Raw genomic sequence first — 27,408 nt, forward strand, 5'->3', positions numbered from 1 at the left:
CCCGCGGAACTGGCAGCATGCACTCGGACGATGTGAGTTGAGTCGGTCCCGTCCGCCCCGCCTCAGGCAGCTGCGGCGGTGGGGCGGACACCCTCTGCTTCCCCAGCTACCCGCCGCAGAGCGAGCCTGTACCCAGACCGGAGACGGGTCCGGTACCGGGCCCGGGGTGGGTTCCCCTGCACCCATCCCGGATGGGTGTTCTGTGTACCCAACCCAGAGGGAGCCCGGTACCGAGGCCGGAGGGGGTCTCCTGTACCGAGCATGGGTGGGTGTTCTCTATGCACATCCCAGAGGGTTCCCACTACCCAACCCGGGTGGTTCCCTCGGTCCCCAACCCGGGTGGGGGTCCCCTGTACCCAGCCTGGAGTGATCTCAGTATCAAGACTGGGGGCTCCCCCGGTCCCCAGCCCCTCACGGATCCCCAGTACCCAGCCTGGGGTGAGTCCTCTGTCCCCAGCTGATAGACCGGGGTGGGTGGGATGTAAATGGGAACATGGCAGCAGCACATCTCCTATCCCTGCGTCACTGTCACACTGAGCCCACCGTGCAGGAGGGGTGCAGAGAGTGGTCCCCTGTCTTGGTGGGGTATCCCCCATCGTTGAGCCTCAACGGGGGTGCAGAGGGTGCTGGGTGAGTGGAGGTGCTGACTGTCACCTGCTGTGTCCTTGCAGGTTGTCTGGGATATGCTGGGAAACAGACAGTTCTGCTCCTACAAGATAACGTGAGTGTGTGTGGGCAGGGGGTGGGCTGAGCTCTCCCAGCCTGGGGGCTGCAGGGTGAGGAGTGGGAGGGACAGGTTTGGGTGCCACTCACACCCTGGCACGTTTCTCTGTGCCCTGTCACCACAGCTACGTGTGATGGGCTGCCCAGGGAGGTGGTGGAGTCACCATCCCTGGAGGTGTTCAAGAGGGGATTGGATGTGGCACTTGGTGCCATGGTTTAGATAGGCATGAGGTGTAGGGTGACAGGTTGGACTCGATGATCTTTGAGGTCTCTTCCTGCCTTCTTGATTCTATGATTCTATGGGCACAGAGGATGGGCACTGGTGAGGCTGCACCTTGAGTACTGGGTTCAGACTGGGGCCTCTCCAAGAAGGTCCAGAGAAGGGCAAAGAAGCTGGTGAAGGGTTTGGAGAACAGGGCTGGTGAGGAACTTGGGGTCATTCAGCCAGGAGAAAAGGAGGCTGAGGGGAGACCTTTTGGCTCTCTACAACTCCCTGAAAGGAGGTTGGAGTGTGGGGGGGGTTGGGCTCTTCTCCCAGGTCACAACTGATAGGACAAGAGGGGGTTTCAAAGCCATGGAGAGGCGGTGCTGAGGGCCACGATTTAGCGTTGACCTGGCAGTGCTGGGTTAAGGGTTGGGCTTGATGACCTGAAAGGTCTCTTGCAGGCCAAACAATTCCATCCTCTCTTCCCTGCAGGACGAAGACTCAGAACTTCTGCCGCAATGAGTACAACCTCACCGGCCTCTGCAACCGCTCCTCCTGCCCCCTGGCCAACAGCCAGTATGCCACTGTCAGGGAGGAGAAAGGTGGGAGTCGGGCAGCTAAGTGTGGGGAGGGGGCAGATAGGTCCTGCCTGAGGGCACCCTCCCAGTGGCAGGGCCACTCTCAGTCTCACATTCATAGAATCACAGAATGTTAGGGGCTGGAAGGGACCTTGAGAGATCATCCAGTCCAACCCCACTGCCAGAGCAGGATCACCTGTACCAGATCACGCAGGAACTCTTCCAGGCAGGTCTTGAGTATCTCCAGAGAGGGAGACTCCACAACCCGCCCTGGGCAGCCTGTTCCAGTGCTCTGCCACCCTCACAGTGAAATAATTCTTCCTTCTGTTTCCATGGAACTTCCTCTGCCTCAACTTCCACCCATTGCCCCTTGTGCTGTCGTTGGGCATCGCCGAGCAGAGCCTGGCTCCAGCCTCTTGGCACTCACCCTTCACATATTTATAAACATGAATGAGGTTTATAAATAAGTCTCTTAAGTCTCCCCTCCTCCAAGCTACAGAGCTTCATCTCCCTCAGTCTGTCCTCCTAAGGAAGATTTGCCACTCCATCATTTTCGTGTCTCTGCGCTGGACTCTCTCAAGCAGTTCCCTGAGGTTCTTCTTGACCTGAGGGGCCCAGAACTGGACACAGTACTCCAGATGTGGCCTCACCAGGGCAGAGTAGAGAGGGAGGAGAACCTCTCTCGACCTCCTGACCTCTTCTCCTCAGGCCGCTGTTACCTGTACATGAAGACAATCGAGCGGGCGCCCTTCCCCCGCCGCCTCTGGGAGAGGGTGAGTCCCAGCTGCCCCCCTGGGGGACCGAAGCAGATGTGTCCCTTGCTTCGTTGCTGCTCTGCAGCTCAGCCCTTTTCTGTTCCCTCCACCCCAGGTCCTGCTAAGCAAGAACTATGAGAAAGCTCTGGAGGAGATCGATGAGAACCTCATCTACTGGCCGCGGTTCCTGCGGCACAAGTGCAAGCAGCGCTTCACCAAGATCACTCAGTACCTGATCCGCATCCGCAAGCTGACCCTCAAGAGACAGTAAGTGACAGCTCCGAGGGGGGTGGCATTGCTTTGCCTTAGTGATCACCTCTCTGGCCACCAAAGCCACCACCACCACCACCACAGCCCTGCTGCTCGTCTCCTGAGTCAGAATCACAGAATGGTTCGGGCTGGAAGGGACCTCCAAAGCTCATCCAGTTCGACCTCCCCGCAGTCAGCAGGGACATCCCCAACCAGAGCAGGTTGCCCAGAGCCCTGTCAAGCCTCACCTTCAGTATCTCCAGGGAAGGAGCCTCAACTACCTCCCTGGGCAACCTGTTCCAGTTGTTCCATCACCCTCATAGTGAAGAACTTCTTCCTGATATTCACCATGGGGGTGGTGAGAGACTGGCACAGGTTACCCAGGGAGGTGGTGGAAGCCTCATCCCTGGAGGTTTTTGCAGCCAGGCTGGAGGTGGCTGTGAGCAACCTGCTGTGGTGTGAGTTGTCCCTGTCCATGGCAGGGGGGTTGGAACTGGCTGATCCTTGAGGTGCCTTCCAACCCTAACAATTCTATGATTCTATGATATCCAATCTAAATCTGCCCTGAGGCTTTAGGTATGAATGGACCTGGCTGGAATGGAGCTCACTGTGGTGTGGCCTGAGCTCACCAATGACCTGCAGCTATGTTTCTAAAGACACCACTGGCTGGTTGTTGGCCCAAATGAGCTCATCTGCTCCAGGAGGCTGTGAGATTTGTAGTCACAGAGTGGTTTGGGTTGGAAGGGACATTAAAGATCATCTAGTTTCAACCCCCACACCCTGGGCAGGGACACCTCCCACCAGCCCAGGTTGCTCAAGGCCTCATCTAGCCTGACCTTGAACACCTCCAGGGAGGGGACATCCACAACCTCCCTTTGCAACCTGCTCCACCCTCACTGTCAAGAATTTCTTCCTCATCTCCAAGTCTCAATCTGCCCTCCTCAAGCTTCAATCCTTTCCCCAGACTGATTCCCTATCCCATGTTCCCTGCAGGAGGAAGCTCGTTCCTTTACGCAGGAAGATCGAGAGGCGAGAGAAGAGGAGAGAGGTAACTCCACACCACTCCTTCCTCTGATCTCCTGCTTCTCTTCCACACAGCTTGCAAACAACTGACACAGCTCCTCTCTCCTCCTTTAGGAGAAGGCCCTGATTGCTGCCCAGCTGGATAATGCCATTGAGAAGGAATTGCTGGAAAGACTAAAGCAGGATACAGTAAGGATCACTGCCTTTAGAGGAGGGTGGGAAAACTGCTCCTCCCCTTTGTCCTGCTGGCTCTCCAGGGAGGGACACAGGTGCTGGGCATGAAGCATCACTCAGGTAGGAGGGGCAGGGGATGACTGCAGGTTGCCCTTCCTGAGGGGCTTCAAAACAGCCTGGAGGAATTTCCCCCCCCTGCCCCGAAACACAGAACATTCTCTGAGTCCTTCAGAATTAGTTTGGTATGGCTTCAGTGCAGGATTTAATGACCCTCCCAGCACCAGCTGTCTTGCTGCTGTGATTCATGGCACACCCACCTTTTCCTTTGCAGTATGGAGACATCTACAACTTCCCCATTCATGCCTTTGACAAAGCTCTGCAGCAGCAGGACGCCGAGAGCGACTCTGACACAGAGAAGGAAGAGGAAGATGAGGAGGTAATGCCTTCAGCCTCAGCACCTCTTGTTCACCTGCATGTTGGGCACTGTTGGGGTGAGCAGAGGAGAGAAGGAGAGGTGAATTCAGCCACAGCAAGTGGTGGCCTTGGTGGCTTTGCTGCTGTGTTGTGCTTAGGCCCCAGGAACCAGCTTCTGATCACTTTCATTTCTGACTTTGTTTCTTGCAGGACATGGATAAAAGGGAGTTTGTGGAAGCAGATGACAGTGACCTCAGTGACTTTGAGGTAGGTGAAGCTCCAGGTATAAAGTGTCAGGCTTAAGCTGTTGGGAAGGAACCTCTACCCTCTTGGTGGCTCTGGGGGTGTGCTAAGAGCCAGCAAAATCAGATCTGTGGGACATGGGGATAGCAAAATCAGATCTGTGGGACATGGGGATAGCAAAATCAGATCTGTGGGACATGGGGATAGCAAAATCAGATCTGTGGGACATGGGGATAGCAAAATCAGATCTGTGGGACATGGGGATAGCAAAATCAGATCTGTGGGACATGGGGATAGCAAAATCAGATCTGTGGGACATGGGGATAGCAAAATCAGATCTGTGGGACATGGGGATAGCAAAATCAGATCTGTGGGACATGGGGATAGAGCCAGACTGCAGCATACCCACTACAGCCCCACTCCTCTGCATGGACAGCTGGGAGCCAGGAACGCTGGAGTGGATCCAGATACAGCAGATAATGTTGCAGAGAGAGGTTTACTTAGAGTGTGCTTTGATGTCACTGCTCTTTGTCTTTCTCAGGACATGGATAAATTGGAGACAAGTAGTGAAGAGGAGCAGGAAGAGGAGGAAGAAGTAGAGAAGAAAGCCTTTCCCTCCAAATCAAAAGGGAAAACTCCCCTGAAAGGCCCAGCCAGGAGAAAACGTCCTTACATCGAGATAGAGTATGAAGAAGAGACAGAGCCAGCCAGCAAAACAAAAGCAGCTTGAGCCCTTCCCAGCCCCCACTCTGTACTGACTGACAGGAGCCCAGCTGCCAAGTTGCAGGCCCCTCAGTAACTCCTCCTTTTCCCATGCTCTAATGGTTTTCTTGAAAAAAAAAAATAAGAAAACTCCTGACTCCAGGCCCTGCAGCAAGTTTGTACAGCCCCCCACAAAGCACAGCTTGAAGGAAGAAGTCTTCCTCCCCCCCTCTCTTCAGCCTCACAGCTCAGGCTGTGCTCCAGGAAGGAACCTGGGCCTGGGGGACACTGCTGCTTTCTTCTGGAGAAGCCCACGGGAGGCATGGGGAGAGCACAGCAATGTGTCTGCTTTGGGTGAGGTGTGGGGCTGAAGGATGGGATAAGGAGGACAGGAACTTTTAATAAATAAATAAATAAATAAATAAAGCCTTTTTATTGTACAGAAAGCAGCTGAGCACTGATCAGCCACACCTCAGGTGTCCTCTTGCACTCTTCTGATGCACTCCCGGACTCTGTTCTCCTCACAGCTGCTGTACACACCCTCCAGCAGGGCCTGAAAGGAGAGAAATAACCACTTCCAGGCTTGGCTCACTCAGGTTTAGAGAGCTACCAACCTTCTCCCAGCCATCTGCTGGAAGAGAATTGCACAAAGGATCTCTCCACACCTGTCAGTATGGATCAAGTCACTTAGAAATCAGGCTGAGCCAGCACCTGGCCAAGAAGGCCACCAGCACCCTGGCCTGGATCAGCAGTGGTGTGGCCAGCAGGAGTAGGGAAGGGATTGGTGCCCTGTACTGGGCACTGGTGAGTCCTGGGTTCAAGTTTGAGATCCTTACTACAAGGACATGGAGGGGCTGGAGCATATCCAGAGAAGGGCAATGAAGCTGGTGGAGGATCTGGGGAACTTCTGAGTAGCAGCTGAGGGATTGTTCAACCTGAAGAAAAGGAGGCCAAGGAGAGACCACCTGGCTCTACAACTCCTTGAGAGGCTGGAGCCAGGTTGGGGTTGGTCTTTTCTCCCAAGGAACAAGGGACAGGACAAGAGGAAATGGCCTCAGGTTGCCCCAGGGGAGGTTTAGGTTGGACATTAGAAGAAACTTCTTCCCTGAAAGGGTTCTCAAAGGCTGGCACAGGCTGCCCAGGGAGGTGGCTGGATCCCCATCCCTGGAGGTGTTTAAGAGAAGCAGAGATGTGGTGCTGAGGGCACAGTGAGAGAATGGTTGGACTGGCTGAGCTTCAAGGCCTTTTCCAACCAAAGCCATCCTCTGCTTCTATTCTAAATCCACACTGATGCTGAGGTGGGTGGAAACTGATGCTTTCAGAATCCTGAGGGAAGCCAAGTGGGCTCTTGCATGCACTCTGCTGCCCATTCTAAGAGGCAAGGGATTAGAGCTGAAGCAGTTCTGGGCTCACCTTCACTTGCCCCTCAGAGCAGCGATCCAGCAGGATGAGGCACTCAGTGGCTCCCTGCAGCAAGGCAGCTCTGACTGCCTCTGGTGTTGACCCCTGGTCAGTGTGCACATCCCACATCATCTTCAGCAGGGCTTTGAGGAGCACAGGGAGCCTGCAGGGCATCCTGCAAAGGGAAACAGCAGCTGCACCCCAGGCTAAACCCTCTTGGCAAGCCAGGGGAATGCTTGGCAGTTCCTACATGCTTCAGGCAGGAGCTGCTCGTTGCCATTTAGGTGTGGAGTGAGATTGCAGCTGGCTCAAGATGAGCAACTCCCTCAGTTTGGAGGCTGAAGAAGCTGCCTCGTTCCATGTGTCCACCAGAGGGAGGAGGACACAAGTCCTGAACCCAGAGCTGAGCTCAGGAGTGGGAGTGCTGAACTCACAGCACAGGCTTGGCTCCACAGTTCTGCCACGCAGGGCACACAGGAGCCAGATCAAAACAAGGACCTAGTTTAATTCTGGGGTCAGATCTTTCAGCAGGACAGCATTGCCAGCGACTCCTCCCTGGCAGAGATTCACCCTTAAGATCTGAGGGCCTTCTCCTCAAGCAACAGCAACTTTGGCTCTGAGTGACAGCATCCAGGAGATGCTTTCCACAGCTGTGTACCTGGGCCAAGCATGCTCTATGGTGCACTGCAGTGTCTCCAGTATTCCCAGTCGGGCTTCTTCCTCAGGGCCATCCCAGACTTCCAGATACCCCAGGATAACTCTCTCCAGCCTCTTCAGGTGCCTCACTATCAAGATGCCAAGTCTGCCAGCACAGGAAAACCACACACACACACACTGAGGAGGGAGACACAGAGCAAGGCCAAAGCAAGTCCTGCAGGGCTGTGGGTGCTGCTCTCACCTCTGCACAAAGGCAGGCAGGGTCCTGGCGTAGACTCTCCGCAGCGCCAGGCGATGCTCGGCCTCCATGTGGGTCAGCACCAGCTGCAGCACCTCCTGCCAGGGAGAGCTGGGTCTGGGCTGCTTCTGCTGCCTCTGGGCTCGCTCCAGGATGGGCAGCAAGTCCAGCAGGCACAGCAGTACTGCCTGGTTCAGTGAGAGACACGGTTCTGAGCGCTGCTGCTGCTGTTTCCACAGCACCAGTAGCATCCAACCCTGCTGACCACCCACAGACCCAACTACTTCTGCTCCCCAGCCCTCTCCAGCAAGGCTGCCACTTGGATGGGGACAGGAGGCAAGAGATTTTGCCCTCTGCTTTGGTGTTTTCCTCAGATCTACTGAGTGACTTTGTCTCTTAGGCATCAGCTGGTAGCAGCCTGGCTGTGAGGAAAAGGTTCTGCCTCCTCCTGGCCATGCCTCATGGAGCTGAGACAATATGAAAATGCAGCTCTGCTGTCCCACCTGGATGAGAGGAGCCTCTCGTGAGTAGAGATGGTTGTAGAGGGCATGGTACACAACCTGAGCCCTGTTGAACTGGCACAGATCAGCAGCTGGCTGCAACAGCAGAGAACAGAATGTTATTGCTGTGCCTCCCACCCAGCAGATGCTTCAGCTGATGGAAGAGAACAGGCTTCACAAACCCTTGGACACACTGTGCAGGAGGAACGCTGCTGCCAAGGGACAGGCAGCAGGTGGCACAATAAATGCAGGTCAAAGCCTGCCATGCAGAGCAGCAGCCACTTCCCTGTGCCTGTTTGCAGCTCCGCTGGCATGACTCTAACAGCCTGCCCTGCAAACGCTTCTCAGGCTGACGCAGCAGTTCAAAAGCTGGCACAGAGACTCTGTGCAGGGGCAGGAGGTGTGAGTACCTTACCACGTTGAGGATGATGTGGTGCAGGCAGTGCACCCCCAGGATTTTATTCTCCTCCTGGTAGTCGTCCGAGAGGAGCAGCGAGGGCGGCAGGACACGCTCCAGGTGAGGGCTGAGCCAGGGCCGGCTGATGTGGGGCAGGGTCCAGGAGAACACAAACTTTGTGGCAGGGTTATGCTTCCAGGTGTCCCTAGAAAGGCAAACACAAGCTCAGTGAACACTGGGATTAACCAGTCATATCCTGCTGGGGTTTGCAAGGGACCTCTGGAGATCATCTACCCCAACCCCCCAGGGGGGGTTGGAAGCTCTCCACACAAGGACACTCCACAACCTCTCTGGGCAGCCTGCTCCAGGCCTCTAGCACCCTCACACCAAACAACTTTCTCCTCCTCTTCAGATGGAACCTCCTGGGATCCAGTTTGTGCCCCTTGGGCTGTCCCTGGGCACCACTGACAAGAGCCTGGCCCCAGCCTCCTGCCCCCCAGCCTTTAGCTCTTGCTGAGCATTGCTCAGCTCACCTCTGGGGCTGCTCTTCTCCTCAGGGCTCTCATCCTTTGCTCCTCACAGAGATGCTCCAGGCCCCTCAGCATCTTTGTGGCCCTAATTATCTACACATCTGGGCCTCTCAGCTGACAATAAGCTCTGACTGATTGCCCCCACCCTCTCACATTTCCAGGCTATCTGTAAAGCTCTTGGCCTCTCACTTATCACTGAGGGTCTTGTAATACCAGTGCTCACCCCATTTCCTAAAACTTTCCAGTATTTCCTACACAGAGACCAGCCACACACACTGCTGCCCTCCCTTTCCTACTCACTTGGTCAACTCCTGTTTCAGGAGCCCCATCACTGCTGCAAATCTTCCTTCCTCATCTTCATTCTTTCCTCGGAGGAATTCAGCCACCGACCCACAGCCTGCAGCCTGAACCAGCAGCTCCAGCAGCTCCTGTGCCACTGCCTGAGACCTTCTGTTTGTCCACGGCCTCTCCACAACGTGTGTAGCAGAAAAGATGTAGATGGGTCCCATCAGACAGCGTAGGATTGGATCCACTACGGGGTTGCCCAGAGACTCTTGGCTCTTGGCAGCTTCCAGCTTTGCAAGGAGGCTGAGAAACACTGAGCCAACATCTGCTGCTCTCTCAGCTGCGGCAGCATAAGCACTGTCCTTGCTGGGGAGATCCGCAGCATCTTGCTCCTGTTTTGGGGGTGCTGCGTAGCCCTTCAGTGCGGCCACCAACCCGCCCAGCGTCGCAGGGCTCACGCCTCCCAACAGCCACCGGCAATCCGCAGCCTCGATGAGCGCACCCAGGTCTCTGACCACAGCGGCCCTGGATGCACCGCCGGGCCCCTCAGAGAAGAGCAGCCCGATCTGGAGGAGGACTTGTTCGGCCGGTGGGACGGCGGGGGGCGGCTGCTCCTCGTCCCGTGGCTCCTCCAGCCTCAGGGCTTGCACTAGGCCGCTGAGCTCCATAGCCCGAGCACCGCCACTTCCCACCCCAGGGCGCGACCTCCCGCGCTCAAAACCCCCCTCTCAATACACCCCCCATAGCCCGCTTCAAATCCACGCCCCGGTACCGACTGCAGGCCGCTGAGAGACCCCCAGAACCCCTCAGAACCCTCCACTGCAGAGCGCTTCCGCCCCGCTCAGGGGCTGCCGCGAAGCGCGTCGCTGTCGCAAAACGCCGCCATTTCCGCAAAGCGCGCTTGACGGGGGGGGAGCTAGGCTATCGCACATAAATTAGCATGAATAATTAGCGGCCGCATGCGAGGGAATCGCGGTCTTGCGGCCGAGGAAGAAAGAAAAGAGACTGAAAGAGCAGAAAATATGATGAAGAGAGTGCTACACTGGAGGTAGGGCTTGCCGGTGAGAATATCCCTCGCCGTGACGTAGAGGTGAGGGGCGCGCTGTTGGGTTCGGGAGCGGGAAGAGCATGTGTTTGATCCTTCCGGTTCATATCAATGATGAATGGGAGCGGCACGCGCCTGCGTGACGTGTGCGCCCTTCGTTACGACGTGGCACATTCCCATCTGAGCGGCCGGGGGGTCTGCGGCGTCAGCGCTGACGTCAGCTTCTTTTTAGGTGTTCGTAGAAAACAGTCGAGAGCGGTGGCTTTGGGTAGGCGGTGGCTGCGCCCCTGCCAGCGTTCAAGTCCTCCTTCGCTCCGCCTCGCTAGAAGCCTCCAGTTTGAGGCTAATTCAGGTGATTTTGGTACCTTCTCCCTGACCACCGAAAGGCTGTAGTTTGAGGAACCTTTTGAGGCTATTTCAGGTGCTTCTGGTATCTTTATCCCAACCAAGCACTGAAAGGCTCCAGTTTGAACCCAATTCAGGTGCTTTTGGTAACTTCTCCCTGACCAAGACCCAAAAAGTTTCATTTTGGGGCTAATTCAGGCAGTTTTGGTACCTTCTCCCTACCCAAGCACTGCAAGGCTCCAGTTTGAGGCTAATTCAGGTGCTTTGGATAACTTCTCCCTACCCAAGCACTGCAAGGCTCCAGTTTGAGGCTATTTCAGGCCCTTCTAGTACCTTCTCCCTGGCCAACCCCCAAAAAGCTTCAGTTTGAAGCTAATTCAAGCACTTTTGGTACCTTCTCCCTCACCAAGCACCAAAAGGCTTCAGTTTGAGGCTAATTCAAGTGCTTTTGGTAACTTCCCCCCAACCAAGCACTGTAAGGCTGCAGTTTGAGGCTATTTCAGGTGCTTTTGGTATATTTTTCCCAACCAAGCACCAAAAGGCTTCATTTTGAGGCTAATTCAGGCACTTCTGGTACCTTTTCCCACTGCTGCCACATGCAGGGACACAGCCAATGGTGTCCCAGGGCTGCATGGGTGCCTCAGGCTTCCCCCCCCCCCCCAGCTTGCTGCACCCCTGGAGGTTTTTTCAGCTCCCACCCCAAGCCCCCTCAGTCCCCCAGGAGATCTCACAGCTCAGGGGCAGCTAAGAAATTGTCCATTTAATCTTTTTTTTGTTTGCTTTCCACACAAAACTGTACACTGTGAGGGCAGGGGAGGAGGCCTGAGGGTCCGCAGGGGATCAGGTACAAAATTCCTCTGGGCAGCAAAAAGATGTCCCCAGCACCATGGGGCTCAAGCTCTCCACGAGCAGCTCCACACCATCTCCCCCCCGCCCTGCTGTAGGAGCACCAACTGGGGTGATGTCAAAACCCAAACAACCCCCACCCCCCAAAAAAAAAAACCCAAAGTAATAAAAAATAATAAAGCAACGACCTGCGAGTTACAAAAAAAAAAAAAAAAAAAAAAAAACCACAACTCAGAGATCCCAAATCCTTCCAGACGAAGCGTTGGAGCCGGCTGGCTGGGGGCTGGCTGGGGGGTGGGCAGCCATGGTCCTGCCACGGCTCCCTGGGTAGGGTCTGGCTGGCCAGGAGCCCTGCAGCTCACACCAGCTCGTCCAGGAGGGTGCCGATGCCGGCGCGGGGCTGTGCCGGCCCCGCCATGGGCTTGTTGCACATGGGGCAAACGCAGCGCACCTCCAGCCACTTCAGCAGGCACCTGCGGGGGCAGAACCACGGGAGAGGGAACATTCCCCACGGGGGCTGGGGTAGTTTCAGGCTTATGCCTTTAACATGTTGGGTTTGGTTTTGTTTTGTTGGGGTTGGTTTGTTTTGTTTGTTTGTTTTTTCACAGATCCCAAGCAGAAAGTAGTAAGAATGTAAATAAATCACTCTTGGGTGTAAAAAGGAAAAGACTGATTACTCTGAACAATTCCATTGGAGGGAGATCTCCCATAAGATTTGGCTCCCAAAACTATTTCTCTCTCTCTATCCTTCTTTCTTCAGGCTGGGAGATACTAACTGTGTGCTTCTGCTTGACCTCGGCTGCATCGCTTTTATTCTGGCTAAGCCTAATGTCTCTGCTTCCCTCTCTCATCCCTTTTGTACAGGGGTTAAGAAGGAGGCAGGGAGGGAGAAGCTGTTGCAGCTCCCCTGGTCTTTTGGCCAGGGGGAGTCCTTGTGCTGTTTGTTAGTGGGAAGTACCTGTCGATAAATGCTGGATATTTGGTACATAGTCATTGCATTGGAGACTGTAGTTTTGCCTGTAAATACAGCTTTCATTTACTTCCACCTGAGCTAGTCTGACAAAATGAATGCTGGGGGGAATCCCTGCCCTATCCCAGGCCGGGGCTGTACTCACTTCCTGTGGAAGCCGTGCTGGCATGGCAGCACCCCCAGCTCCTCCTTCGCCTTGAAGTCTTCCAGGCAGACAGCGCAGGTCTGCTGTGGGGAGGGAGATGGGAGGTGAGGTTTGGATCATGGTCACTACCCAACACCCACACCCAGCCCCACTCCCACCAGACGTGGGGGTAGGTGAAGGGAGGGTGTAGCCAGGTGGGGGTTGGGCTCTTCTCACAGGCAACCAGCAGCAGAACGAGAGGACACAGCCTCAAGCTGCACCAGGGGAAGTTTAGGTTCCAGGTGAGGAGAAAGTTCGTCACAGAAAGAGTAATTGGCCATTGGAATGTGCTGCCCAGGGAGGTGGTGGAGTCCCCATCCCTGGAGGTGTTCAAAAAAAGCTTGGCTGTGGCACTTGGAGCCATGGTTTAGTTGTCAGGAGGGGTTAGGTGATCGGTTGGACTTGATGATCTCTGAGGTCTTTTCCAACCTGGTTGATTCTGTGTGATTCTGTGAAATCCTACTGCTGCACTGCCCCTTCCCCTACTGCCAACTGGCAGCTCAGCCCAGTTCCCAAAGTGCCCCTACCCGGTTCCCAGCCCAGCACCATCGTTCCCCAGCCATTCACTGCTGGCATGTCCCCATCCAAGCCTCACTCAAGCTGCCTTCAACCTCGCAGAGCAGAGGAGATGTGCCCCAGAGCATCGTCCCCATTAGCCCCAGCTCCAGTCCAGCCCAGAGCCCACTCACCCCATGCACGTTCAGCCTCCGGGCATCACCCTTCAAAACCACCTGGGGGAGAAAAGGAAGCAGAGGATTACCATGTCCAGCTCTAGGGCCCTCAACACAAGAGGGACATGGATCAGAGGAGGCCACAAAGATGATCAGAGGGCTGGAGAACCTCCCCTATGGAGATAGGCTGAGAGAGTTGGGGCTGTTCAGTCTGGAGAAGGCTCCAGGGTGACCTTAGAGCAGACTTCCAGTACCTGAAGAGGTTCCAGGAGAGCTGGGGAGGGACCTTTGAGAAGGGCTGGGAGTGATAAGACAGGGGAGAATGGTTTGACACTGGAGCAGGGAGATTTGGGTTGAACGTTAGGAAGTTGTTCCTCCCCATGAGGGTGGTGAGACACTGGAACAGGCTGCCCAGGGAGGTGGTGGAGACCCCATCCCTGGAGACATTCAGTCAGGCTTGATGGGCCTCTGAGCATCCTGATCTAGTTGGGGATGTCCCTGCTGACTTGGACAGAGGGCTGGACTAGATGACCTCTGGAGGTCCATTCCAACCTTAACATCAGGAGGGATTTTGCCAGGAGCCCCAAAGGAGCTTGAGTCGAGCCAGGCGGCAGGGTCCAGCTGCGCGCGCCTGGGTGCAGCGAGCACCACTTCCCATCAAACTGCTTCTGAATGTGCCCAGCTGCGACATGCAGCATCACTCCCCACCGTGCCCACCTGCACCCACCCCCTGCTCATCCCCAAACCCCCCTGGGTCCACGCAGGAAGCCACCACGGACTGTACCTCCTTGTAGCCGAAGCGCTCGCTCTGAGCCTGGTGCCGCAGTTTGCTGCGGAGAGGGAGAAAAAGGCTCTGTGAGTTTTTAGAGCAGCCACAAAACATTCAGGAGGCACCCAAAGCGAGGAGCACACACTCCTGCCCTGCCCAGCAGGATTCGGGCAGAAGCAGCTCTGAGCAGTGCCTGAGCAGCCTGGCAGTGCCCAGCACCGGCAGGAATCGGCAGTGGGGTGCGGTGGGAGCCGGCAGCCCCCCCCTGATTGTTTGCCTTAGGAAGTCATTGGCGGTGCAGGAAGTGCTCTGCTTCCAGCCAGCAGCTCCCAGCCAGCAGCTCCCAGCCCTGCTCTGACCTTGGCTGGGGAGAGGGTGCTGGGGAAAACCACCCAGCAGAGAAACACAGCCAGCTGTGAGGAGAAAGGGACTGGACCGCACGCAGCAGAGCTGCTGCTCCAACCCAGGTGCTGAGATGTGCTCCTGGTGTCCAAAAATAGCTGAGAGGTGCATGGGATGTGGGAAGGACTTGAGCCAGCCAGGCCCTGCAGAAAGAGCAGCTGCTGCCTTGGCTTTGGGTTTAAAAATAGCCCTCCCTGAACAGGGAGTGCAGTGCACAGACACATCCTCTGCCTGCAGCTCTGCAGCTCTGCTCCTTCCCTGCCCGACACAATGCATCCCTCCGTGTGCTCCCCTGAAAAACAAGAGCCCCTTCCTGTGTTTCCTGCCCTGCTCCAGCTCAGGGGACTGCAGGGAACATGATCATGCCTGGCCCAAGCATGGCAGGCAGAAGACCCCCTCCTTGGGGCAGATCCTCAGAGCAAGCAGCTCAAAGAAGGAGTGGTGTGGCCAGCAGGAGTAGGGCAGGGATTGTACCCCTGGGCTGAGCACTGGTGAGGCCACACCTTGAATCCTGGGTTCAGTTTGGGGCCACTTACTCCAAGAAGAACATTGAAGAGCTGGAAGGGGTTCAGAGAAGGGCAATGGAACTGAGGAAGGGTCTGGAGAACAGGGCTGGTGAGGAGCAGCTGAGGAATCTGGGGGTGTTCAGCCTAGAGGAGCCTGAGGGGAGACCTTGTGGCTCTCTAAAACTCTGGAAGGAGGCTGGAGCCAGATGGGGTTTGGTCTCTTCTCCCAAGGAACAAGTGATAGGAGAAGGGGAAGTGGCCTGAAATTGTGCCAGGGGAGGTTTAGATTAGGGAAAATTTAGATTCAGGAAAAATTTCCTTAAGGAAAGGGTGGTCAGGGATTGGCACAGGCTGCCCAGGGAGGTGGTGGAGTCCCCATCCCTGGAGGTGTTCAAGAAACCTGTGGCCATGGCACTTGGGGCCATGGTTTGGTGGCCATGGTGGTGTTGGGTGGATGGTTGGACTGGATGATCTTAGAGGCCTTTTCCAACCCAAAGAATTCCATGATTCTATAATAGGGCACTGGGAAGTGCCTGGTGCCCTAGGGATGCCAACCCACTGCTGCATCCTCCGCTCCCAGCTCACCTGATGAAGTAGCAGCAGAAGATGAGGCTGAGCACGAAGACAAAGATGCCAGTGCCAAAGATGACCATGTAGATGTTGAGTGGCAGGTCCTGGAACGTGATGGGAGGCATTGTGCAGGGTTTACTGGCATAGATCGGCCCCAGACTGCAGGAGCACCCTATGGGGAGGGAAAAGTCAGTGTTTAAGAGGGGGAAGGGGAAAAAGAGGTGAAGAGGAGGTGCTGGGAGAGCAGAGGGAGCCTGGGCTGACTCCATCCCTTTTGGAGTTTGCAGAGTGGGCAGAGACCAACACCAAGACATCACCTCATGGCCTGTGAGCTGTCCCCAGGAGGGGCAACAGCTCAGTGCAGCACAGGCAGCAGACACTGCTGCATCTCTGCCATCAGGACACCTTCCTCCAGCAGCACAAATGCACTCCAGGCAGAATCCAAGCAGCTGGGAGTGGAACAAAAAAAACCAAACCAAACCAAACCAAAAAAGGAGGCCTCTCCAGAGAAATCCATGGAGGCTGGAAGGGGATTTAGGAAAGGACAGAGCAAAATAAATAAATAAATAGCTTGAGAAACAGGAACAGTTGGTGTCTGTCATTGCTCCATGGCAGCCAGAAGGAGCAAGTGGTTGGTTTGTCCTTGGTGCTGTCCCCAAGAGCACGTCCAGCACTGCACTGACCACATCCCCTTTCTGAGCAAGAATCTGGGTGCCAGCACACATCAGCCACATGCTGCTGCTGCTGCTGCCTGGGCCACCACCTCCTGCTGCCAGCCTGGCACCATGGGAGTGAAACGTGGAGGAGGGATTGTCACACAGAGCTGGTGACAACAGGGCCACCCCAGGAGGGTCCCCAACTAACTGAGGGGGGGAAGGCAGGGAAACAGCAGATCCACTGCAGCTGCCTCTGCTGGAGGAGGCTGCAAAGCCAGGCTCTGGCACTGCAGAAGCACTGCTTTTAACATCCCAGGATCGTGCTGACCCCCACAAGAGTTGGAGCTTTGATTTCTCATCAGATCTCACTCAGATGAGACTTGAAAGGAGAGCAGCCCCCGAGCCCCATCTGTGCTCCACGGAGCATCTCCCCCCACCCCTTCCGCTCGGCTCCCCCTGCCCTGTGTTGGGCAGCCCCCATCAAAAAGCTCTTCCAGGAGCACATCTGGGCTCAATTACAGCCACTGAAAAGCCTCTGCCTGTTTCTCACGAGGATGAAATTTGCTCTCCACCATGGAGGGCAAGGGCAGAAAGAGAGCAGGAGGCAGAAGCCTCTGTGCAAGCAGTGAGACCCCAGGTTTGCTCTGTCTGGTTTCCTCCCTGCTGCAATGGGGAGCACAAGCAGCAGTGTGGGCCCCAAAACCTCTCCAAAAGCAGACCCTCGCGTGGGTGGTGTCCACATGGTCTAGTCCTCTGCAGGACAGGATCCTTTCAGTTAGAAAAACCCTTTAAGATCATCCAGTCCAACCATTCTCTGACTCTGCCAAGGCTGGGGATAAACCCTGGCCCTCAGCACCACATTTCTGTGGCTTTGAAATACCTCCAGGGATGGGGATTCAACCCCCTCCCTGGGCAGCCTGTGCCAGGCTTTGAGAGCCCTTTCAGGGAAGAAGTTTTTGTCTAATGTCCAACCTAAACCTCCCCCTGATGCAACTTGAGGCCACTTCCTCTCATTCTATCTCTTGTTCCTTGGGAGACCAACCCCCAGCTGGCTCCAGCCTCCTTTCAGAGAGCTATAGAGAGCCAGAAGGTCTCCCCTCAGCCTCCTCTTCTCCAGGCTGAACACCCCCAGCTCCCTCAGCTGTTCCTCAGAAGTTCTCCACACCCTTCACCAGCTTCATTGCCTTTCTCTGGACCTGCTCCAGCACCCCAGACTGTGCAGGCATGGGAGTATTTGCTGAGCAGAGCTCCTCTCTCACCCCAATTCTTGTTCAATAAAACAAATGGAGAGCTCAGCAGGTCATTAAATAAAACCATTCTCTCTTACTCCCACACAAAAGCTGTGGGCTTTGCCTCAGAAAATTGAACACAGCTCCCATCTAATCTCTGCTATGATGCTGGAGCAGGCTCCCTGCTAAAGCTGCCCCAAAGCTGAGCAGTTCTGCCTCCAAAGTTCCCTGGCTCATGCCTGGTGACTGCAATGCCCCTGAGCTACAGCTGAGCAACAGGAGGAGAAACCTGGGATGCAAAAAACAAAAAGAGGAACTGAGTGCCCCAGCAGCTCTGCACCCACTGCCTGCTCATTTAGGCTGACAATGGCATTGCTGTCCTGGGCCTCAGCCTGCCTGACACCAGCGGCCACAGTTCTGCAGAGGTCCTTAGCACAGATAAGAGACTTTGCTGGACCCTGCTGATTTAAAGCTTTGCAAACTCAGGGCTTGAGGCCAAAACGCACAGTGTTAGCTGCCCACAGCTGCTCTCCTCACCCTACCTCTTGGCCTCTGAAACAAGAGGGGGCTCTGTCCTCCCTGCTTCCCAAAGCCCCTGCCTGGGGAAGGCAGCAAAAGCCTCCCAAAGCAAAGTCTCTCTTATTTAGGCTGTTTCTCCAACACGGCCAAGTTTGCACGTTCTGCTTGTGCCCCGTTGAGTGGAACCCTGGGCACTCCCCACACGTCCAGGGCTAGCTGCCTGCAGGACCTGTGGCTTCTCCTCCCTCAGGCTGCACAAGAGCACACAGGGCACCTTTTAGGGGAGAAGAAGCCACTGCTCGCATTACATCGAGCTTCAAAGGCTGGGAGCCTCTCACAAATTACAAGGACCCAGCCTTTGTTGCTCAGGCAGGGCTTTGATGGGAGAATTCCCAGCGCAGCTTCTCAGCTGCTTAAATCCTAACAAGCATCCACTTCTGGGTTAAACCAAACGCTTCTCACATGTGCAACCTCAGTTCCACGTTCCTGCGAGTTTCTTGCAGCCAACGCAAGAGCCAGGAGCCAGGGTTTCGTCTGGGAGCTCTTAAAAATAAGTTTATTCCACTTCTGCGGAGACTTGAAAGAAGCTTTTTTCCTCTGCAGCCAGCAGGCGAAGCGAAAGCGTGGCCAATCCAGTTAGGAACTGGCTTTATTCTTGCCAACCGAGCAGGACCCTGGGTGTATAAACCGCTCCCCCGGCTCCTCCCAGACCCGGGCCGGCACGGTTAGGGCTCCCGGGGATCGACCGGAGCCGAGGCTGGAAGTTAGGAGCCGAGGGAAGGGCAGGGAGGGAGCCGGGGCCGTCCGGGAGGCGAAGCGGAGCGGCGGGGGGATGCCTGATTCTCCCCAAACTGCCGCCCCGCTGCCTCTCCCAGGGAGGGAGGGAAGGAAGGAAGGAGGTAGGGGAACAGCACCCCGTCTTCCCCCGCCTCCCCCCAAGCCCGACCCTTCCCCAGCCCCGGTCCCTGCTCTCACCGTTGCACCACTGGAAGGGGGGCATCCGGCAGGCGCTCCGCGGGGCCGGGAAGGCTCCGCCGGGCCATGGCCGGGAGCGGGGCTGGGCTGAGCTGGGTTGTACTGGGCTGGGCTGGGCTGGGCTGGGCTGGGCTGGGCTGGGCGGCCGGGAGCGGCCCCTGCCCTCAAACCCCGCCCCGGAGCCACCCCCCGGGGCCGCCCCCGCAGCGCCGAGCAGGCGGCGGAGCCCTGGAGCTGGAGCGGTGGGACGGCAGGGAACGGGGAGGTCCCGGGGCATTGGAGTCACGGAGTTAGAGGATCGTAGATCACAAAATGGGTTTGGTTGGAAAAACCCTTCAAGATCATCCGCTCCAACCATTCTCTTGACTCTACCAAGGCTGGGGCTAAATCCTGGCCCTCAGCACCACATCTCTGCAGCTCTGAAACACCTTCAGGGATGGGGATCCAGCCACCTCCCTGGGCAGCCTGTGCCAGCCTTTGAGAACCCTTTCAGGGAAGAAGTTTCTTCTAATGTCCAACCTAAACCTCCCCTGGGGCAACCTGAGGCCATTTCCTCTAAGTCCCTTGTTCCTTGGGAGAAAAGACCAACCCCCATCTGGCTCCAACCTCCTGTCAGAAAGAGTTGTAGAGTGCCAGAAGGTCTCCCCTCAGCCTCCTTTTCTTCAGGCTGAACGATCCCAGCTCCCTCAGCTGCTCCTCACCAGACCTGTTCTCCAGACCCTTCACCAGCTTTGTTGTCCTTCTCTGCATCCACTCCAGGACCTCAGTGTCTTCCTTGTAGTGAGATCTCACACCTTTGCTGAAGCTCCTGGCATGTCCACCAGTCCCAGCACCACCCAGCATGGCTGCAGAATGTGCCCAGCCCCTGTTTGGTGCCCAGCCCCTGATTGTTGCCCAACACAAGCTCCTCCTTGCCTCAATGTCTGCAGCCCTGGCTCAGGGCAACCTTGGCCTCACTGCCAGCAGCTGCTCTGTTCTACCAGTACCCTTCTGGGATAGTGCCATGCCCTGGGCACCCTGGGGCAACTCAGGAGCCTGTAAGAGCAGAGGCCCTATCCCAGGAACCATGCAACACACGTAGAGGACACCACAGCTTCTGCAAACTGAGTTTGCTCTCCCTGCTGCACTTGGGCAGATGTTCCCTGGAGCAGGATGGCTTGGGGCCACCAGCCAGCACTGAAGGGGTGTTAGAGCACCACCCCCTCCCAAGCCAAGCAGCCCACCCTGCGTGCTCCTCAGGCTCCTCCAGCTCCGTGTTTCCGTGTCCCCAGCACATCCCAGAGCCGGCAGCGTTGCTCCCTGTGCTCTCAGGAAGCAGAGGAAGAATGGAGCTATAATAAGAGCCTGTGGACAATGAGTGCTGGCAGCACGCAGGGGCAGCCCAGCACCCCCGGGGCCACCCGGAGCCCGTGTGGCTGGTGCCACCACAGACACTTGCCCCTGGCAGTGGTCACTCTCCTGGGGCTCAGCTCTTCCATCCCCTCTGCAAGAGGTAAAGGCGATTTTTGCTGTCCCCGAAGGACAAGGTCCTCCTGCAAGCCTGGGTGGTAGCTTGGTACCTGCGTGCCTTTGGGAGACCAACATCGCCACCTCGTGCTGGATGGGGACCCTGGCAGCTGCCAGCTGCTCTCCACCAGGAGCCTTCCTTTCGGTCCCCATGGCTGGAAAAGAGTTGTGAAGCCCAACACAAGCCCTGGCCACCAGTGAGGGCTGGCAGATTCAGCCCCCTGGAGCCAAAATCCAGAAGGACTCAGGTCCACCTCAACCCAGAGCACTCAGGGTGATGCTTTCCCATCAGCTCCTGGGATGGGTGTCAGCCTGAATCACTCAGGATTCCAGCACGGATGGGGTTAGAGGGGACCTCTGGAGATCATCCAGTCCATGCTAAAGCAGGGCACCCACCACAGCTTGGTCAGGCTCACAGTGGCCAGGTGGGGTTGGAAGCTCTCCAGAGGAGACTCCACAGCCTCTCTGGGCAGCCTGCTCCAGGGCTCCAGCACCCTCACACCAAACAAGTCTCTCCTCCTGTTTAATGAAAGCATAAATGACCACATCAAGTCTGTCCTGAAGCACACAAGGGGTGGGTGAACTTTTTTCCTTAGTGCTGTCTTTATTTTACCAGGGGAACACCAGGCATGGAGGACATCAAACACCACAACAAAAGGCTGTTTGCCTGAGCCCAGGCACCAGACCTGATTCACAGACCAAAAACACATGGGGGAACAAGACAAGGAACACAGAGCTTCAGTCTCCTGCGAGGGAGGGACAGGACTGGCTTGGCAAATGCATCTGCCACGTGGGAGAAGAAGCTTGGAAGGCTTCCTGGAGCCAGCATGGATCTAGAGTAACCTGAAACGTGGGGCTGAGTCCCTCTGGAGGCATCTTGGAGCGAGCAGGCTGGGAAGGAGGCTATGTGTCAGGCCTACCTAGGTGGCAAGATTGCAGGCTGAGGGTCTATGCTTCACCACTGGGAACAGCTCTGGGTCTGGGGACCCCCTTAGCTGAGGGGGAGGCCCAGGGGCCAGTTGCTGGTAGCCCGTCAGCTGCCAAGCGTCTGCCCCGCGAGGAAGCCTTCTGTGGGCATGGGGGTGAGGTGAGCACCACACACACACGTTGCTCCCTCCACACACCCCCTCCCTCCTCCTCCTCCTCCTTCAGGAGCTCCTCTTCAGCCTCAGGGCATTGTCCAGGGCGACCAGCTGGCGCAGGAAGCCCCGGTTGGGGATGATGCCACGGTGGTCCTTGACTGTCTTTATGGCTTCTACAAGGGGCATGTGGTGGCGGATCATGAGGTAGGCGAGGACCAAGGTGGCTGACCTGCTCACCCCCACAGCACAGTGCACAAGGATCCTTCCTGGGGGGATGGGAAACACAGTGGCTGTGTCACAACAGACCAAACAGCACAGCTCAAAAACTCACTGAGGGCCCAAGCTGTGCCGTGGTGCATCCTGGAGCTGTGGCTCAGGTGTGCAGCCTCTGCCTTGGATGTGGGGTTCCAGCTGTGGCGTGGCTGGGAGGCACTGAGGTGCCCTTCTTGGGCAGAGGGTGTCAGGGTGTTGTGATAACAGACTGGGTTGGGTTGGAAGGGACCTTTAAAGCTTGTCTTAGTCCAACCCCCCTGCAGTCAGCAGGGACATCTGCCACTGGAGCAGGTTGCTCAGAGCCCCACACAACCTGACCTGAAATGGTTCCAGGGATGGGGCAGCTCCAACCTCTCTGCTGATCTCCCAAAGCAGACAGAGTACAATCACAGAGTCATAGAATGGGAGTTGGGGTTGGGAAGGACCTCTAGAGCTCAAGTCCAACCTCCCTGCCAGCACAGGATCACCCAGGGCAGGCCACACAGGAAAGCATCCAGCTGGGTCTTGAAAGTCTCCAGAGAAGAAGACTCCACAACCTCTCTGGGCAGCCTGCTCCAGGGCTCCAGCACCCTCACACCAAAGCAGCTTCTCCTCGTGTTGAGGTTGAACTCCTACATCACAGCAGGGCTGGACTGTGACCTGGGGCACCGGTGCTCCCACCTAGCCTGCTCCCTCTTTGGACAAGCTGTTCCAGTGCAGAACTCACCACCCCAGACTAGAAGTCCCTTTGTTTCCTAGCATGAGGATCTCAGTCTGACTTCCCACCTACCCGGGCCAGACCCTCCCCAGCCCTCAGCCCTCTGCTTCTCTGCCGGGAATCTTTCGCACCGACCTTCGTTCAGCGCTTGGTGGATGAAGTCAGCTGCAGGGTAGAAGTAGGGACTCATGTCGAAGGAAGGAGAGTCGTGGGCCTCGATGCCCAGGTAACGGATGCCAGTGCCCTCGTAGTACTCAGCACCCCCCCTCCACCTGCTGTGGGAGGCGTTGAGGACGTGGGTGATGCGCAGCTGGGCCAGCTCGCGCCGGTTGGCTGCTATATCCCTGCGGGGAGCCAGGAGCAGAGCAGAGAGAGAAGCTAGGTTCAGCTTAGTTCAAAAGAGAAGTTTCCAAGGTGGAGGTCGTTTCAGGCAGTGCCCAGGGAATTTGGAATTGCACAGATCGTGAACAGAAAGTGGTAGAAAATCATAGGATTGGTAGGGGAGAAAGGGAGCTCAAGGCTCAGCCAGTTCCAAACTCCCTGCCATGGGCAGGGACACCTCACACCACAGCAGGTTGCTCACAGCCACCTCCAGCCTGGCTGCACAAACCTCCAGGGATGAGGCTTCCACCACCTCCCTGGGCAACCTGTGCCAGTCTCTCACCACCCTCCTGGGGAAGAATTTCTTCCTAACATCCAATCTGAATCTCTCCACTTCTACTTTTGTTCCATTCCCCCCAGTCCTATCACTCCCTGACACCCTCAAAAGTCCCTCCCCAGCTTTCTTGTAGCCCCCTTCAGATTTTGAAAGGCCACAATAAAGTCCTCTCGGAGCCTCCTCTTCTCTAGACTGAGCAACCCCAACTCTCTCCTTCTGTCTCCATAGCAGAGCAGGTCCAGCCCTCTGCTCATCCTCATGGCCCTTCTCTGGACACCCTCCAGCACCTCCAGATACAGGGGGAGACAACTCCTCCTGATCTCAGCTTTAGTGCTGAACAGGGGGGCACAGAATCACAGAATCAACCAGAGATCATCAAGTCCAACCTATTACCTAATACCTAACCCCTCCTGACAACTAAACCCTGGCTCCAAGTGCCACAGCCAAGCTTTTGTTGAACACCTCCAGGGATGGGGACTCCACCACCTCCCTGGGCAGCACATTCCATGGCCAATGACTCTTTCTGGGAAGAACTTTCCCCTCAGCTGGAGCCTAAACTTCCCCAGGCACAGCTTGAGACTGTGTCCTCTTGTTCTGGTGCTGGTTGCCTGGGAGAAGAGCCCAACCCCCACCTGGTTGCAACCTCCCTTCAGGTAGTTGCAGAGAGCAATGAGGTCTGCCCTGAGCCTCCTCTTCTGCAGGATAAACACCCCCAGCTCCCTCAGCCTCTCATCACAGGGCTGTGCTTGAGACCCCTCCCCAGCCTTGTGCTCCAGACCCCTCCTCATCCTCGCTGCCCTTCTCTGGACACATTCCAGTATCTCAATGTCCTTAAACTGAGGAGTCCAGGACTGGACACAGCACTCAAGGTGTGGTCTAACCAGTGCTGAGCACAGGGCAGGATGACTTCCCTGCTCCTGCTGGCCACACTATTTCTGCTGCAGGCCAGGATGCCATTGGCCTTCTTGGCCACCTGGGCACACTGCTGGCTAAAATATCTGTAAATCTTCTATCTTTTGTACATATTCCATGCATTGCATTGTAGATTGTAGTTTTGCTTGTAATTACAGCTTCATTTGCTTCCAGCTGAGCAGGTCTGGCAATTTTAATGTCGAGGGGAATTTTCAACCCACCACACAAGGACACTGCTAAGGGTTGTCCTGGACAAACATTTACACCTGAAGAAGCTGGATGTGGAAGAATAATGCCAAAGAGTCTGGTAGGCATCAATCTGATTGCCCCTGGACAGTCTACCTCCACCTAGCCCTCCACAGCAGTGCTCTGAATTCTTCTGCATGGCCATGCTGATGTCCTTCCTTTGTCCCAATGGACCACATAGAATCATAGACCACAGAGAGTCATGGAATCATGGACCATCATGCAATCATGGAATCATGGACCATCATAGAGTCATGGAATCATGGACCATCATAGAGTCATGGAATCATTGACCATCATAGAGTCATGGAATCATGGACCATCATGCAATCATGGAATCATGGACCATCACAGAGTCATGGAATCATGGACCATCATGCAATCATGGAATCATGGACCATCATAAGAGTCATGGAATCATGGACCATCATGCAATCATGGAATCATTGACCATCATAGAGTCATGGAATCATGGACCATCATGCAGTCATGGAATCATGGACCATCATAGAGTCATGGAATCATTGACCATCATGCAATCATGGAATCATGGACCATCATAGAGTCATGGAATCATGGACCATCATGCAGTCATGGAATCATGGACCATCATAGAGTCATGGAATCATTGACCATCATGCAGTCATGGAATCATGGACTATCATGCAATCATGGAATCATGGACCATCATAGAGTCATGGAATCATGGACCATCATGCAATCATGGAATCATTGACCATCATAGAGTCATGGAATCATGGACCATCATAGAGTCATGGAATCATGGACCATCATGCAATCATGGAATCATGGACCATCATGGAATCATGGACCATCATGGAATCATGGAATCATGGACCATCATGGAATCATGGACCATCATGGAATCATGGACCATCATGGAATCATTAAGGTTGGTAAAGCTCTTAAAGATCACTGAGTCCAACCATAACCCAACTGCCATGACCACTGTATCCCCATGGCCACTGGTTTCTTGCACACCTCCAGGCATGGGGCCTCCACCACCTCCCTGGGCAGCCTGTTCCAATCCCTGCCCACTCTTGCAGCAATGAATTTTTTCTCTTCTCCCTCACATTCATAGATTCATCAAATGGTTTGGGTTGGAAGGGACCTTAAAGATCATCCAGTTCCAACCCCCTGCTGCGGGCAGGGACACCTCCCACTAGCTCAGGTCGCTCAATGCCTTGAGCACCGTTTCTCAACCTCTCCTCTCCCAGATCTCTCACAGTTCCTCAAAAAAAAACCAGCCCCAACCCTCCTGCTGGTTTCTGTGCCCTTGTGATACCTACTGGTCACCCAGGTAGAGCCCTGGCCAGACCTCATCAGCATGGTTGCAGGCTGTCTTCCCCGTGTAGAGCAGCCTTTCGAGCTCGAAGATGCTGAGGATGGGGTGGCTGTGGCGCTCCTCCCGCGCGCCCCGGCTGGGCGATCTGGTGCCGTTCCTGGAGAACCTGGACAGGAAAGCCATTGGAGCTGTGGAGACCCACAAGGCATACCTGTGGGTTCCTGAAGGCCGGAGGGTGGCCTGGAGGTCGCTTCTGCTGCTTCTGCCACCCACGGTCCTGTCATGGAAGCAGTGAAGATGGCGTTAGAAGAATCGGAGACCTCTGCCTCCCTCCCTGTTGTAGGAACACTGGCCCAGAGCTGCCAGTTCTCACCTGCCTGGTCAAAGGGCTGTGTCAAATCAGCTACCCAGGGGTCCCCAGTGTGAGGCAGAGTATCACCTACAGCCCCTTCCAAGAATCAGTCCTGCTGGGGAGGTGTTTATGATGCCAGGGCTGCTGAGGGGAAGCCAGAGAGGCAGCCAGATTGCTGAGTCTCCAAAGGCTGAGGTTTTGTTCCAGCCTCATGACTTTGGGTTGAGGCCACGTTGGCAAAGAGATGTTCTACACAGGACCACCTTCCTTCTGAGCTGGCTCTGGGGCTTTGCTTGCCAGCAGGACAATGCCAGCTCGAGAACTGATGCTGCCAACCTGCGATCAGAAGCAATGAAAGGCAGCCAGGTCTGGGCAAGGCACCAGGGCTGGGGAGGAAAAACCCCCAGACAGGTGGAGGATTCCATATGGCACCACACAGAGCCTGGCCAGGACCCAGACTCCTACAGACCAGGCACAAAAGCCTGTGGAGAGGGAGAGGAAGGATTAACTTCTCCAAGTGCAGTGTCCTGCTGCTGTGTTTGAATGTCTAAGACTGTTCTGGTGTGGAAGAGTTAACTCCAGGGGAGCAGAAGCTCATTTTACAGAGTGGCTCCTCTAGGATCCTCCTTTAGGTCATGCTGATGTTTGCCACACATCTGCAAGACTCCTCCCTGGGCAGCCTTACCCATGGGGAGCAGTTCCCCATCCCTGCAGCCAGATGTGCCTCAGAGCTGCCTTTTTTTTTTTTTGCTCCTTTGCTGCTGCCCCACTGACAAATCCCCCTCCCCCCCAGACAGGAGCACTCAGTTCTCCTTCCTCCATCACTGCTGCTGCCCTGGAAGGTGTCCAAAGAGCATCCCATTGAAGCCCCCCCTCCACCCCAGCGCTGGCCAATTGGCTCTGGGGAGGAAAATCAGCGACCTTGGGCTGGCCAGGCTGTCTCAGAGCATGTCTGTCTGTCCTGGACCACAGCATGTCTGTCTGCACTGACATTTTGCCTAAAGCACCAAGCAGCAGCTGATGGTGCAGGAGGAAGAAGCCTCCAGCCATTTCTTGGCAGTGTGTAGAGGAGGAAAACATTGCAAGGGCACAGGGGAGCTCAGAGGGAGCAGAGAGAGACTCTTGGACATCTCCCTCCCCACTCCCTGTTCCAAGGTGGCAGTTCAGACCCTGCCTGGCATCCTGGGGTGCTAGCACTGAGCACACCACACTGGCTATGGGCCAGGTCTCACCCTGACAGCTCTCCCCGTCCTGATGAATTTTTGACTCCTTCACACTGGGAATTCAGACTTGGCAAAGCCCACCTGGAGAAGGCATCCAGCATGGCCCAGGGCCCTTAAACCTTGGGTGACCTTGGCTGCAGCACAGCCACATGCCACTGGGCAGCGTTAAGAAACAAACAAGCAGAAGGGCCTGAAAAAACCCCAACTGAATCATCAGGCTGTAACCAGGCAAACAGCAGATCCTCACAGCTACAGCTGGCTGCAAAAAGAGCAACCCAGACCTGTCCTGGGATGGAGCTCTGGAAACCTCAGGGCCAAAGCTGACTTGCAGCATCCCACCCCCCCAGCATACCACCACCACCACCTCAGCCCCCCAAAACCGCTGCAGGGAA

The 27,408-nt window shown here is 55.8% G+C and overlaps 4 protein-coding genes and 1 non-coding gene across 6 annotated transcripts; 2 read left to right on the forward strand and 3 right to left on the reverse strand.

Annotated features, from left to right (window-relative positions):
- Positions 1-3: 3 nt before the first annotated feature.
- On the forward strand, positions 4-5,453 carry MAK16 (MAK16 homolog). The gene is made up of 10 exons (XM_054396702.1): positions 4-32; positions 672-721; positions 1,421-1,530; positions 2,215-2,279; positions 2,377-2,528; positions 3,504-3,558; positions 3,648-3,722; positions 4,039-4,143; positions 4,332-4,388; positions 4,906-5,453. The coding sequence occupies exons 1-10, from the start codon at positions 18-20 to the stop codon at positions 5,092-5,094; spliced, it is 873 nt and encodes a 290-aa protein (XP_054252677.1). The 5' UTR covers positions 4-17; the 3' UTR covers positions 5,095-5,453.
- On the reverse strand, positions 4,160-9,742 carry TTI2 (TELO2 interacting protein 2). The gene is made up of 8 exons (XM_054396589.1): positions 9,090-9,742; positions 8,278-8,464; positions 7,866-7,958; positions 7,366-7,550; positions 7,126-7,269; positions 6,480-6,642; positions 5,538-5,619; positions 4,160-4,190 (listed from the first exon to the last, which is right to left on the reverse strand). Exons 1-7 carry the CDS (start codon positions 9,740-9,742, stop codon positions 5,539-5,541), a joined length of 1,506 nt encoding a protein of 501 aa, XP_054252564.1. The 3' UTR covers positions 4,160-4,190; position 5,538.
- Positions 9,743-10,211: 469 nt separating this feature from the next.
- LOC128978749 (small nucleolar RNA U13) lies at positions 10,212-10,305 on the forward strand. Its single transcript, XR_008489442.1, has one exon. It is a non-coding gene; the product is annotated as a small nucleolar RNA U13 (small nucleolar RNA).
- Positions 10,306-11,668: 1,363 nt separating this feature from the next.
- RNF122 (ring finger protein 122) lies at positions 11,669-18,786 on the reverse strand. The gene is made up of 6 exons (XM_054396694.1): positions 18,762-18,786; positions 15,398-15,554; positions 13,920-13,965; positions 13,154-13,195; positions 12,426-12,508; positions 11,669-11,783 (listed from the first exon to the last, which is right to left on the reverse strand). The coding sequence occupies exons 1-6, from the start codon at positions 18,784-18,786 to the stop codon at positions 11,669-11,671; spliced, it is 468 nt and encodes a 155-aa protein (XP_054252669.1).
- Positions 18,787-21,415: 2,629 nt separating this feature from the next.
- On the reverse strand, positions 21,416-25,705 carry DUSP26 (dual specificity phosphatase 26). 2 transcript variants are annotated; one of them, XM_054396630.1, is made up of 3 exons: positions 25,446-25,705; positions 22,455-22,663; positions 21,416-21,639 (listed from the first exon to the last, which is right to left on the reverse strand). In XM_054396630.1, the coding sequence occupies exons 1-3, from the start codon at positions 25,622-25,624 to the stop codon at positions 21,416-21,418; spliced, it is 612 nt and encodes a 203-aa protein (XP_054252605.1). In that variant the 5' UTR covers positions 25,625-25,705. The 2 variants fall into 2 exon arrangements, with proteins under 2 accessions (XP_054252605.1, XP_054252604.1); XM_054396629.1 differs by having other exon boundaries at positions 21,416-21,615; positions 25,446-25,628.
- Positions 25,706-27,408: the final 1,703 nt, after the last annotated feature.

This window comes from Indicator indicator, chromosome 38 (assembly GCF_027791375.1).
Source record: "Indicator indicator isolate 239-I01 chromosome 38, UM_Iind_1.1, whole genome shotgun sequence".
Lineage (NCBI taxonomy): Eukaryota > Metazoa > Chordata > Aves > Piciformes > Indicatoridae > Indicator > Indicator indicator.

What these genes read in the sequence shown, in the direction of transcription:
- TTI2 (XM_054396589.1), bottom strand. Translation starts at nt 9,742, where the DNA reads ATGGAGCTCAGCGGCCTAGTGCAAGCCCTGAGGCTGGAGGAGCCACGG. An exon ending in GAGAGGCTCCTCTCATCCAG is followed by an intron (nt 7,551 to 7,865) that starts GTGGGACAGCAG and finishes TCACTGAACCAG; the next exon opens with GCAGTACTGCTGTGCCTGCT. An exon ending in ATAGAGCATGCTTGGCCCAG is followed by an intron (nt 6,643 to 7,125) that starts GTACACAGCTGT and finishes TTCCCTTTGCAG; the next exon opens with GATGCCCTGCAGGCTCCCTG.
- DUSP26 (XM_054396630.1), bottom strand. Translation starts at nt 25,624, where the DNA reads ATGGCTTTCCTGTCCAGGTTCTCCAGGAACGGCACCAGATCGCCCAGC. An exon ending in GGGCTCTACCTGGGTGACCA is followed by an intron (nt 22,664 to 25,445) that starts GTAGGTATCACA and finishes GGCTCCCCGCAG; the next exon opens with GGATATAGCAGCCAACCGGC. An exon ending in CCACCAAGCGCTGAACGAAG is followed by an intron (nt 21,640 to 22,454) that starts GTCGGTGCGAAA and finishes GTTGTGACACAG; the next exon opens with CCACTGTGTTTCCCATCCCC.
- MAK16 (XM_054396702.1), top strand. An exon ending in CACTGTCAGGGAGGAGAAAG is followed by an intron (nt 1,531 to 2,214) that starts GTGGGAGTCGGG and finishes TCTTCTCCTCAG; the next exon opens with GCCGCTGTTACCTGTACATG. An exon ending in AGGAAGAGGAAGATGAGGAG is followed by an intron (nt 4,144 to 4,331) that starts GTAATGCCTTCA and finishes TGTTTCTTGCAG; the next exon opens with GACATGGATAAAAGGGAGTT.
- RNF122 (XM_054396694.1), bottom strand. Translation starts at nt 18,786, where the DNA reads ATGCCCCCCTTCCAGTGGTGCAACG. An exon ending in AGCGCTTCGGCTACAAGGAG is followed by an intron (nt 13,196 to 13,919) that starts GTACAGTCCGTG and finishes TTTCTCCCCCAG; the next exon opens with GTGGTTTTGAAGGGTGATGC. An exon ending in CAGCACGGCTTCCACAGGAA is followed by an intron (nt 11,784 to 12,425) that starts GTGAGTACAGCC and finishes CTGCCCCCGCAG; the next exon opens with GTGCCTGCTGAAGTGGCTGG.